The 12,710-nt window shown below is 44.1% G+C and overlaps 1 protein-coding gene across 5 annotated transcripts in view; it reads right to left on the reverse strand.

The window, feature by feature from the left end:
- LOC133956546 (cyclin-dependent kinase 17-like) overlaps positions 1-11,537 on the reverse strand; it is a 37,182-nt gene extending 25,645 nt beyond the window's left edge. The window contains exons 1-3 of one of the 5 annotated variants that reach the window (XM_062391684.1): positions 11,124-11,537; positions 6,178-6,337; positions 3,010-3,174 (exon numbers count right to left, since the gene is read on the reverse strand). In XM_062391684.1, the coding sequence (XP_062247668.1) occupies positions 3,010-3,174; positions 6,178-6,307 (295 nt within the window). In that variant the 5' untranslated portion in view covers positions 6,308-6,337; positions 11,124-11,537. Of the gene's footprint in view, positions 1-3,009; positions 3,390-6,177; positions 6,338-11,123 lie in introns of those variants that run through there. The other 4 variants (XM_062391682.1, XM_062391683.1, XM_062391678.1 and 1 more) reach the window with 4 other exon arrangements.
- Between the last annotated feature and the right edge of the window lie 1,173 nt (positions 11,538-12,710).

Below are 12,710 nucleotides of genomic sequence, written 5' to 3' on the forward strand. Positions count from 1 at the left end.
AGGGGGAGAAAGAGGGCGAGTGGGCCAAAGGGATTAATTCAGTGTTAATGCATTACATTAACTCCCTGGCACAAACAGGGTCTCTCATGGTGCACAATACAGAGGAAGAGATAAGGCTGGTCCGAAAAGCTTTCCATCCTTTATCTTTGCCCCATTCTGATTTTATCGGGAGGTTAAATATAGCATTTGGATATATGCAGTGAGAAAGGGGGAGAGGAGAGAAAAGAACGAGGAGACATCTGTGACAGTATCAGAAATAGCAGCCCGGCCGCGACGTGTGCCGAGAGGAGCCGGGCACCTTTTCAGCAGACTCCTCTCTCTCTCAGCAAAACAGACAGGAGGTGCCGACTAATCCTCAACAGTGCAACCAGACATCTTCACAGAGGGGGAGAGGTGAGTCGGTGGCGAAAAAGCTGGAATGAAAAGTGCAGTGTTCGTCTTTCTTGCCTGTAAGTACAGTGTGCGCGGTGGAGGGAGTGAGCGTTGGCCCGGCTAGCAACAGATGAATCACAAGACCTGTAAAAGCGCTCCGTGCGCTGGCTCCCGGCCCAACACCTCTAAAACGCACGGATAACCCTACAGTCAGCCCTACTCAGATGAAAAACGTAGTTAAACGAATGGGGGTGGATAGAGCAAGTTGGAAAAGGAGGGAGAGAAAGCAGAGAAAGGATGGGTAATCTGCAGCAGAGAGATTGCATCATCATGTTGCTCTATTAAAGGCTGCGACGTGCTCCGACTGCTGAGTGGCACGCAGTGAGTCAGCGAGACCAACCAGTGGGAAACACACACACTCACTGACTCACACACTCACACTCTGAACCTCTTAACATTTCAAACTACACCTTATCAAGGTTTTAATAATAGAGTAGCATCTATTCTCAGTTCTGAGTCAAGCTTCGCCCTTTTTAAAGGCTTTTAAGCTCATAGACAGCTGTGGACTTCACAGTTACTCTCATATATTTCTACACATTTCCCTGTCAGCAGTAGACAAAAGCCAAACGAGAGAAGAATGACTGCTTGTTTATTACGTCTGCCAAGGAGCTTTCACCGATGTCTGATTGTTAGTTGGTTTGTTTGTCAGCAGGGTTATGAAACGACTGAACAGATTTCCTCTAAGTTGGTAGAAGGATGAGACGTGGGTCAAGACAGAACCCATTAAATATCGGCAAGGAACTGAACAAAGGGGAATATATTATCACTTTGTTCAACAGTCTTTTGACACTCTCACCAATTTCCCAGGGAATAGTTCATGGGTCTTGATTTTTTTTTTTTTTAACCAGAACTGATATCTCCGAGTGTGCAATGCAGCTTTATTTAATTTAAGGGGACTGTTGGGCCTTGGTGGAGGTAAACGCTATTGAGTGCCATTCCAGTTTAATTATAACATGTCCCACTGGGAACATGTCAGAAAACCGTTAGTGTTGAATTAACATTGGCCAATACTGTCACTATGATAATTAGATTTGCTTAACTAAACTATCATTATAATCAGTAACAGTCAGGCACTATTTTCCATATTCTCAAACAATCATCTCTTATGCAGTGCAGTGGAAATTAATTTAAACATGTAGATTTAGCACGTTTTCATGTTCTAATAACTGTCAATAACTACATCCATTATAATATTGGCTGCATCTGAATACTATTAAATTGTATTGTAAGTAGTCTAGATCTAATAATATGATCTTTTTGTGGATTTAGGCAATATTCAAGAACTTTGGCTTCTTTTGTTAAATGAAAAATAATGTTTTCTCAAGAACATTTTATGCTGTTTTATACTCAAAAGTCTAGTCTTGTATTGCTGTTTGCAGGACGCAGAGCAATTAGGTAATGTTTCTTTTGTTGCTATAGAGCAAAATTATTATGTCATATTTCAGTTATCAATCATAGGATTGATAACTGAAATATGACATAATCATTTTGTTTTAGTGCTCTTCATGCGGTGCTTCGACCAGACCACAGACATTGAGAATAGTTCATTGAAAAAGACAATTTTGTCTCCGATTGTCTCCCTTGCTGTTGTAGGTCATAAAAAAGGCAACAATATTAAAATGAGACTGTTTCATAACCAGTTAAAAACTCCTTGTAGCACGTTTAAGTTTCATAAATCACACTCTTATCACGCTCCAGTTCCAGGACTCGTTCTCTTGTCAGCCAGAGTTCAATGAATCAAGTAGTCTTGTTGTGGTCTATCAGCAGTTCATGCAGCCAAGGACTCGGGGATACAAAGTACAAAGCTAATAGGACTCTGAAGGAGCCATTGAGGAACTACCACTCTCCGATACCACTCAGCCGGCCGCTCCCTCCTTTCACATGTACTTTCTCATTTCTCCCTCCCTATCGCTCAGCCGCCTATAGATCCATCTCTCGCTGTTTTCCAAGCTTCATTTCATTCTCTACCAATCGGACATCTTCAGCTCCTCCCTTTCCCTCCATCCTCGTCTTTCCCTTCCTTCCTGATGTAAGCCGTTCTGCCGCAGTGGGAAATGATGAGATTACTGGGATCCATGGAACCACAGACAACGCGTTCCGTTACATAATGCAGAGAGACAGAAGGAAAAAGTGATTGCGAGAGTGCGGGGGTGTTGTGAACATGTGCACGCATTTGTGAAATGTTGGATTAAGGTCATTAGTGTTTTTAGCCTTTTAGATCTGTGGTAAATGTTGGGCAGATATCCAGTTTGTGACTGTAAATATGGTTTTGCACTCGTACACGTACTGACTGTAGCTGTACAATTCTTACATGTAACATATCAGCTTTGTAATGTAGTTGAATATAAGGAACTATACAATAGGAACACTGAAAGGCAGTACACACACAAAATTACTTGAAATATAAGAAAAGAAATTCAGTATACGTATTTGTTATTTTCCACCACTTTTTTTTGCAGCTTTATGGTTGGTGTGAGCTTATGGTTGCATGCATAGATCACTGTGTTAGTGTGTGTGTGTGTGTGTGTGTGTGTGTGTGTGTGTGTGTGTGTGTGTGTGTGTGTGTGCTGTGTGTACCCAGAGATCCAGTCCTGTGCAGGCTCAGGTAGGCTCTGTCTCTTTCCAGCCCCCCACCTGGCTCTCTGCGCAGGGCGGTGCGGCCCAGATGACCGGCGTACTGACGCAGGAAGGAGGGAGCACTATGGGAAGCAGGAGGGTGCATGGCGCACACCACCATGGGCTCTGAGACGCACGATGCAGACGGACAGCCAGGGACAGGGAGAAACGGGAAAAAAGAGAGTACACCAGAGAAGACAAGAAGGAGAAGAGAAAACTCCGATAGGACAGCATGTTGAAAAGTGAGGAGAGAAAAAGCGAGGTAAAACAAAAAGGGCAAAATAATTAATGAAAAGTTGGAAGAAAAGCAGAGATGGGAGGACAGAGGCAGCAAAATACAAATAGGCAGATGGCAGGAATTGTAGGAGGGAACAGGAGGAGAAGAGGAAGAGGAAAAGAGACGACACAAGGTCATACACAGAGAGGCAGCAGAATATGTAGGAACAGTACAATATGTAGCGCTGCGAGATAAAAGGGTGGGAACACATACAGCTGCGGTTCACATGTTAGAGGGGGGAACAGTCGTGGCACACAGAGAAACAAGTGACCGTGGAACATATATAAAGTGTGTGACGTGCATCGTGGAAATTATGCTGAGTCATAGGCTGGTCAAGAGAACAAAAAAAAAGAGGCATGCACATGAAAAACTAGCAGACACACTGTAGGAAGCAGACCACAGAGATAAGGGAGAATCAAAATCACTGACGGAAGGTACTGGGAAATATATTAAGGAAACTAAATTGAAGTCTGTGGGTCATATTTTAAGCTTATGGGCAAATAAAAGGTTTTTTCAGAGCTAAATACCCTCATAAACGCTGTCAGGACGCATATAACAACATTCCTTCACCTCTCTCAGACATTAATGATTCCTTTTTCATAGAATGTAAGCCCACATGTCACATCTCCCATCTTTCCTAATAATCCCTAATTCCCTGCACACTGCACTGTAAATTCCACTGTGATCCCAGAGCATCAGAGTTTAATGTTCTCCTAAAATCTTCACACAATTCCCTCCCAGTCTCAGTCTAAGGCCCGATCTGAGGCCAGCAGCAGCCTCGACATGGTTTCTAATTAGCACTTAGCACCAGAAAAATGTGAGGATTTTTTTTCACCACTCTTTTGCACCGTCTGAGTAAGATGTATAGAGAAGTGAGGGGGGGGTCAGGAGGGTGATACAGTGAGGGGAAAGGTCAACAGAGGATGATAAGTAAAAGATGTATAGCCGTGGTTAAAGTTTAATGTCCCTCATCTCAACCCTTACATTACTTCCTCCATCCCACTCCCATCCCTCGCCTGTTCCTTGCTCCTCGCGCTCTCTGGAAATGTACTCACTCAGCTCGAGCTGTTAAATATGAAAGAGAGGGAAGTAAAAATATGTGGAAGAGAGGAGCGATGGCAGGGATTGTAATTAATCAGGTGGATATAGATGTTGCAGCCCAGGAGCTTGAGTGACGGCAACACCAAACAAACATTATCACTGCTTGTACCTACACTCCGAGCCAATACATCCAGCCCAAAAAACACACACAGCTATATTTGAACACTGAAACGTGTCTGGCTCCTGATTTTGTCTTTTCTCTTTGACAAGAGGACCTGGTTAAACACACGGCACATCCCGCGCTCTATGCTCTGACCTGGTTTCTGCCTGAGAGCAAGATAAAGACATTAACATGCACTAAGATGGATGACCACACACATGCATTATGTTTGTATGTCAGGTGAGGACTCTGCGGAGCTGCAGTCCTGAAAGTTGGCCACCAGATGGCACCCAGACTTTCAGAGAATGACGCTGCTTTTTGCACTTTCTTCTCCGATATGAACATTTTTCTTAAACTCACACAAATTGACTAATCAAATTGACAACGAGAGCTTGTGTGTTCAAATACATTTTCAGTGTGAGACTCCAGTCAGTCTGATGACGTGAGGTGAACAGTGAAGGGATGGCGACAGAAGTGATGATGAGGTGAGGATGATGAAGGTTCAAATGGCTCCAGTGAGTGTGAAAGTTCAGGTGAAGCATTCTGAGAGTGTGTGTGTGTGTGTCTTTTTGTGTTCTAATGAGAGCTTCACATTTTTCCTAAATGTTAACACACAATCATTTTTGAAATATGAGCAGTGTCTCAATTCAGGAGCCGCATCCTTCGGAGGCTGCATTTAAGACTAATTGCGCCTCAGGGGCACAACTAGGCTGTCCCAAATACGTCCTTCCACCCCGAGCCAACAAGATGCTACCCGGTCCAACATAACCCGTGATTCATTCCACTTGAGATGCTAGCTGTTTTACCAGGAGGTAATGGCGGCGGCAAGTGAGACAGAAAAGTACCTAACAGCTAATAGTAAAGGCGAAAGCTTTATAGGCGGAACAATCTGAATTGAGACACAGCTATGGACATATACTTCCATACGTCCACTGACGTATGTAAACTGAAAATAAACTGAAATATAAAACTGAAAACATACAAGAGTGAAGTACAGTTCAATAAATATCATCAGCACCCATAACTTTATACAACTTTCATGCATCTCCTGTAATAACTAGATACAACCTCTAGTACGTCATTATTTTCCCAAGACGGTTATGGAGGTGACGGAGCTTCTCTTCCTCATAAAGGCAATCCGTGCAACCCCACCCACCATTTGAAAGCTTTTTCTTCTGTTAAAGCTAGGGTTGGTAATCCTGGAAAAGCGTGCAAGAGCTGGCTACACCCTCTCGTCAAAGCTGCAGCACCAAAACACAGGAACGTGCACTGACAACCACTAGAAGACGACTTTTCTGTGACTCCCTTGCTAACATCTGGCGATCACCTCTGCTTCTGCGGTGCATGTATCATCGGCTGAAGACTCTTGCCATGTGCAGTTAGAGCAACGGCAGGCAGTAACAGACAGGTACACCAGGAAATACTTTGACTCAGCCTTAATGAAATGATCGGTCATGGACAACTTTAGTTGATTGATGGCCATTGGGACTTTAATTGTTTTAACAAATAACATAAAAAAAAGTGCCTCAGAAAGAACTTACCAACCCTAACTTTAAGAACTAAGTTACTTTACTTCTATGGAGTTGATGCACATGATGCATACATATTATATACTTGTGTATACCTGCATGGCAGGGTTCAACTGTCTCACCATTGTCCCTGGCTGTGGTCGGCTCGTCCAAGGACATCTGTTCTGCCAGTTCAGACAGCGAGTCGTCGACGGGCCGAGCGCTGCGGAGAGACATGGAAAGCCTCCGCTTGATTATCTTCATCCGGTCCATCTTCTCGACCGCTACACCAGGGCCCACAGGCTGAGGAGGAGGAGGGGACACAACAACCAAACAACATCATTATAATCATCATCATCATCATCATCATCACCAGCACCACCTGCATCCCCAGAGTAATAGACATTGTTCTCATTACAACCATCAACGGATCCACGCTGCCTCGTTTAATCTTCATTGTACCGTCAAACTACCGCAGTGCAGCCTCGGCGCATTTTCTGCAGTTCTTTTGGCGCCCGACGATTGTGCTTGCTCACACAGCGTGGTCTCATTGTTATGTATCCCAAGTGCAAACATTGCAGAATAAAATAGACTAAATGAGAGAGAGAGAGGGGGAGATATACAGGGCTAGGGAGACACATGGAAAAAAATGACACGTGAATGGCTGACTGTGACGCTCCCCAGCTGGTTGAGACAAGAGCAGTTGAGATGTGATTGAAGCGCATTTCATTCCATCAGTTGTTCATAGTGATGTAAACCAACATCTAATGTATTCTAATGCAATGAGACAAGAACAAAGTTCTTCATTATCTGTGGCTGATTCTTCTGTAGTCCTACGACAACGTGACAATGTGACTGATGAGAAGCTGGTTTTAAATACTCTGCAGCATAAATGTGGTTACGGAAGAGAGAAGCGTCCCATCCTTAAAATAAACTTTGAGAAAAGTACACATTCTTTTTCCAGCAAAGTGCTCTTTATATACAATGGCGACCCAACTATGTGTGTTATTTGGTCAGTGAGCTTTCAACGCAACATATTGTAAAAAGTGCCCTTCAGCAGACATTAAAAATACGGCTTTATGTACGTTATGTTTGCGTTTGCATAACTGTGTGTTGTCTGGCCTGGAGGTAGAGTATTTCTGTCTTCTCTCCACTTCTTGCTCTTTCCATCCAACTCATAAGGGCTCGGAAGCTGACGCTCACAAGTCCATACACACAGACACACACACACATGGCACCCCCTGCCTTTCTCTTTGTGTCCAACCTTGGAGGCTTCAACAAAAGCCATTCATCCTTTCAGGCTCTCAGTCTTTCAGGCCAATTAGAGACAGGCAGTGCTCTGAGGGAATTCAAATCCTCATTCAGGACGACCGGCTTTATTTCAGCAGAAGATGCGTTTCGGCGAGTATCTATTGCTATGAACGTTGCCTCGGCCAGTTTACATGAGCCCAGTTGGATGTTTGAATCTCAGCCGGAGACGGTTGCCCCGAAATGATAAACATACAAAAGTTAGTGAAGGAAACAATAGAGTGAAAGTGAAGAATACAATAGAGTGAAAGTGCAGCATCTTATGCATTCATTTCATATCATCAGTCACCCCTGGATCATCACTATGGAGTGACTCTACCTCCCCCCTCATTTGCATGTTTTCCCGTTCTTCACAAGAGAATAATAAGGGGCAGACGAGAAGATTGGATTGTCCTCGGGCATCCTTGTCCTCCGCAATCACAAATGACTCATGTTATGTGGGAACAGCCGATGACACAGTGCACACCTAATAACCCAGATAAATGTTATCAACACACACTTATGCCTTCACCATTGCACACACAGACACACTATAGTGACTAATCTTACAGTCGTCATCTTATCTCTGTTGCAAAAGCCCACACCATTATGCAGTGGGAAAGTCATTCCCCAGCAGGCCATCGAGAGAAACACTTCAGGGTGCCACTGTATGTTAAATATGTAATTGAGATCTCCTATTTTATTTATACAAAAAGGTGAAATATGGTGTAATCTGTCCTGTATGCTACAGAAAAATAAGCACAGAATTAACTTGTTAACTTTCTATTTCTTCCTGATTTTAAATAAGCTTTAAAAAAAGTATTAGCTTAAAATCATTGTGCATTGATTATATAATCTCTTTCATCTTGTATTGTATGTAATTATTCAAAAACACAAACATTTCTGCCTGAAGCTAAATTAAGTTGTGACATCGGTTTACTATTTGCTACACCGCCTCGCTAGTAGCTCAGTGCAAATTAACTAAACTAGGCTGCATTTAGTAAAAGACTTATAATAATGTAAAACACTTCCAGGGAGTTTTATAAGAGTAACTGTGGCTTGGTGCTGATGGACGTGGCAACGTGAGGAGGTCGGCGGAGGCTGACTGGGACTTGGCATGGGGCTCCCAGTGCAGGACACACTCACCAGACACCTTGAACACCTCTGATACATAACTCCCACTCGACAGAGGGACCCACTCCAGAGGATGTAGGACGCTCTTACTCACAATACACTTTTCATTATAGTTTTGCTTGAACAAAACTATACCGCTCGCTTGATAAGTTCACCAGAGAGGGTTAACAGGCAAATGATGCCAAGGAGTGAAGAGATAAAAACCTTCCTCCAACTTTGCCCTAAGTTATAAGTGTGTCTGTGAGCAGCCTGTCTGTGTCGCACATCTGTTTCCACATGTGTATGTCTGGGTGGTTGCATGGATGTGGTTGCATGGAGGTGAGGCCCATGGACACACCCCCCCCGAGGAGGTCAGGGGATGACCACAGTCAGAATTTATTCAAGACATACACCATTTGGGTTGCTAGGTTACAGAACGAGGCTGGAACCGCAGCTTCTGTCTCTGACGGGAAAAGATCCCACTTTAAAAAGGAAACGGAGCCGAAAGCTGAGAATTCAGAATTATCATCTCTCCGTCTCTGCTCTACATCCCCAATCCCACCCCCTCTTCCCCCATCCAAACACACACAGACACTCTGTAATTGTAAGAGACTTCCAGCCCTCCAGTGCTTGGGATGCCACACAGCACTGCAGCATGCGATCCTTGCCAGCTCAGCTCTGGGATTCCTCTGCCTCTTCTTAGCCTCTTGGAGGTTTAAGAAAGAATCGACCAGAGGACCTGAGTCTGCAGTTTTTATAAGAGCAGAGGTTTTTGACGGCTTGTGTGAACGAGGGATCCTTTTAGTTTTAGCCAGATATTGTCTCAGCCCTTTGCTTTGCATCACAAAGCAAACTGGCATTCTTCTGCAGTTCGGTGGCACATGAATTACACGCATGCATGCCCACACATACAATGTGGCAGAGCGGAGCAGGCACTCAGTGGCACTTAGTACTCTGCCTGGCACAGTGGCTTGAGGATGAATGAGTAATGCACAAATCTGCCCAACTACGGAATCCTACACATGTCCACACAGACTAATAGATAATCCAAAAAGAAGCATCTTGTCTATTACTTAACCTGAAACTCCCGAGTAAAATAATTGCTTAATTACAAAAACATCAGAAATGCTTCCAAATATGTTCAGGTAGATTAACTGAAGCTTTTTCTAGGATTTTAGGGACAATTGATTCAAAGTGGAGAAATATTCGTAACTATTTAACTTGCTCAATTCTGAAACTTCAGTTGGCACTAATAGATGTTGCTAAACTCTATGTGAGGATATGGGACAACGATGCAATATATATTTGCTTTACAGAATGAAATTGTATGAAAATATATAGTAGCCTAATCAGTCATCGCGATATAATTCCACCCCAAGTTGGTAAAATACAATCTTGAGTAACAGGCAGGACAAAACTTCTTTGGCTAGTATAATTATTATAAAAACTGACTTTTTGGTGTCTGTGAGCCGAAGCCATTCCCTGGGTTAATAAATGTAATTATTTAAACCACAGAGGGTTGGACAACCGGTGACATTCAAACATAGAGGACATAGATTCAGGGGAAACTGCACAGTAACTGTCACAGTGCTAAAAAGTAAGACTGTCTAATCACTAAATTGGTGTAAATGTCTATCTTTTGTAAAGGCTGAAAAATATATAGCAGAGCCCTTATCAACACTTTAGTAAGGATGTCAATATTGAAATGAGGCAGTTCGGGGAGGAAATATACACAGTAAAAACACACGGCTGTTATTGGTCCAGGGTTAATACTGAGATATTGCTATTTCAGAGCATCACAAGGGCAAAGGCACTGAAGGATGCGCATGATTGTCAATCTGGACGTCCCACACTGAGATGGACATAAATAATTCAGTGCTAAACGATACCCTAAACACACTGCTCAGAAAAACACATGTGATATTCAGCTATAGGTATAAGTGCTTCGCCTGTGCTGGGTTCAAATACAGATGGAAATCGATGGAACATCCCCGAGGTTGTGCACAACACTGCAGGACCGCAGCTCTGGACCGGACTGACGGTGTCCCGGGTTTACTTCTGCCGCAGGCCGGGCCCATATAGGTGGGCCCCAAATCTCACAGGACTCGTTGCAAACTCGACGGTGACGGTTCGTGTTTGGCTGAGATTCCTCCACCTCCACCTTCCCCACCGACCAAACCAGGCCCTTTTCGGTCGGCTCCTCTACTCCCCGTGTTTTCCTGACACGCGTATCCGGGAGGAGGAGAGTCATGCAGGGCAGGGGAAAAGTTGCACAGCCTCCCGGCGCCCCACCTCTGGAGCTCGAAGGGGAAACAGGAGTGGGATCAACTAGTTTTAAAACGCGTGTTTGCATGTGTTTGAGCCCCACCAACACGATAGGTTTCAAGTACAGCACCCTGGGGAATTAAACGCGAGTGGGTTATCCCGTGCCTGGTGTTTCTCACGTTACATTTCCTGCAGCGAGAATTTGGAAATGAAAAGTATTCGTCAGGCTCACAGACGCGCGATTTACGCAGCGTGATCCATTCCAAATAGACACGTTCGTTTTCAACGGGTGGAAACTGAAGTCCACCTGCAGTGTGGGGGTCAGGTGGTGGGACCAGTGTTTGTCTCCATTGTTGTCCCGGCATTGACATTAATGTGAACACACAAACACACAAACAAACACACACACACCGCTGCCACTGACCTGCTTGTGTCGGTGCTGCAGGAGACTATTGTTCCACTCGCGTGTGGTAATCCGGGACAGCGGGGGGATGGATCCACTGCGACAAGTTCCTTCAACTACTTTGCAGTGAAAACAAAAAACAAAAAAAAACACGGCAGATCGTGTGTTCGGCCGCCGGATGACTCTTAACCCAGCGTCTGGCGGTGTGTCGCAGTGAGTCCTCGCCTGCGTGGCTGCATCGTTGGCCCGTCACAGTGCATCATCCGTCCGTACTTTCACTCACTCCCGGCACCGTCCCGTCCAGCGACGATCAGCCATGTCTCCGTCTCTGCTGCTCCTGCTCCTGCTCCTGCTCCTGCTTCTGCTGGTAGTGGTGGTGGAGGTGGATGGTTCCCTAGTGGAACAGTGGAGTGATCCCGGAAAACACCGCAAGGGGTGTGCGTGTTACTTTTTTAGAGGGGGGGCAATGTCCGGTCACTAAAGAGGCAAATCGTCATTGCTGATTGGTCCAGGTTAAGGTTTCGGGATAAGATGTGAATTGTGGGTAGTTTAAGTTTAAGTTCGGTTCCTAGTTTTTTTACACTGTCCACAATGAATGGAGGACAAAGCAAAGTCCTGATAATGATAGCTGTGCAAACCTGCATGTGTGTGTGTGGGTGTACTTTTCCCCCCACTACAAACCATGACCATATCAGGACCAGGTACCTCATGGGGACCAAAGGCTAGTCTCTAATGAAGCAAAAAGGCATTGTTTTTTGGTTAGGGATAGGGTTTTGGTTAAGCTGTCTAAAATGAATAGAAGTCAAATGTTTGTGTGTGTGTGTGCGTGTGTGTGACTGTGTGTGCGTGTCTACATAAAAAAGGGGGGTCGAATAGATTCACTTTTTTGGGGGGGGGGAGTTCAGTGTCACCGGTGAAATTAGCCCTCATTACCCTAGCTCCTTTTCATCTAAATATGCACCTCAAAGAAAATGTCCTGGTGAATAATTCATGGCTTCAAAAAATTATGGAAATAAGACAGTAACATCAGGACCCACCAGTACTTACGTGGCATCAACATGAGTAACAATAGCACAAGGTTTAAATGAATCAGGAGGCTATGAGATTTAAACACAGGATGATTTTCTTTTGATGGCCTGCAAAATGGCTATTGAGTGACTACTGTGAGGAGATAATACCAAGATTTCCACATGAAACTTGTTTTCTGTGTTTCATAAAATAATAGTGGATGAAACCAAATTATTATTTTTCCTTCCAGAGGGATCACCTGAATCCCCAACAATTAGTCACAGAGATGACTCGGCAAACACAGTTGACGAGGAGGAGTGCTGGTCTTCAGCGCCACCTTGTGGTTCATGTAAACAACAGCAGCATGTTTTCATTCATTAAGCTGAAGTCATTCAGTGGAGAAAATCCCACAGAGCTACTTTCAGCTTTTCCCTGAATTTGCAGCTGGAGGTGGAGATAATTATAAAAGATGGCAAGATAACATGTACATTTTATTAATCAACAAAAGAAGTATATACTCAGTTACATCAGAAATGTAACGATACATACATTTCATAGTAACAGAGCTGGTTTAGTAGATAATTTAGGTAAGAGCACATC

The sequence above is a fragment of the Platichthys flesus genome, chromosome 7 (assembly GCF_949316205.1).
Source record: "Platichthys flesus chromosome 7, fPlaFle2.1, whole genome shotgun sequence".
NCBI lineage: Eukaryota > Metazoa > Chordata > Actinopteri > Pleuronectiformes > Pleuronectidae > Platichthys > Platichthys flesus.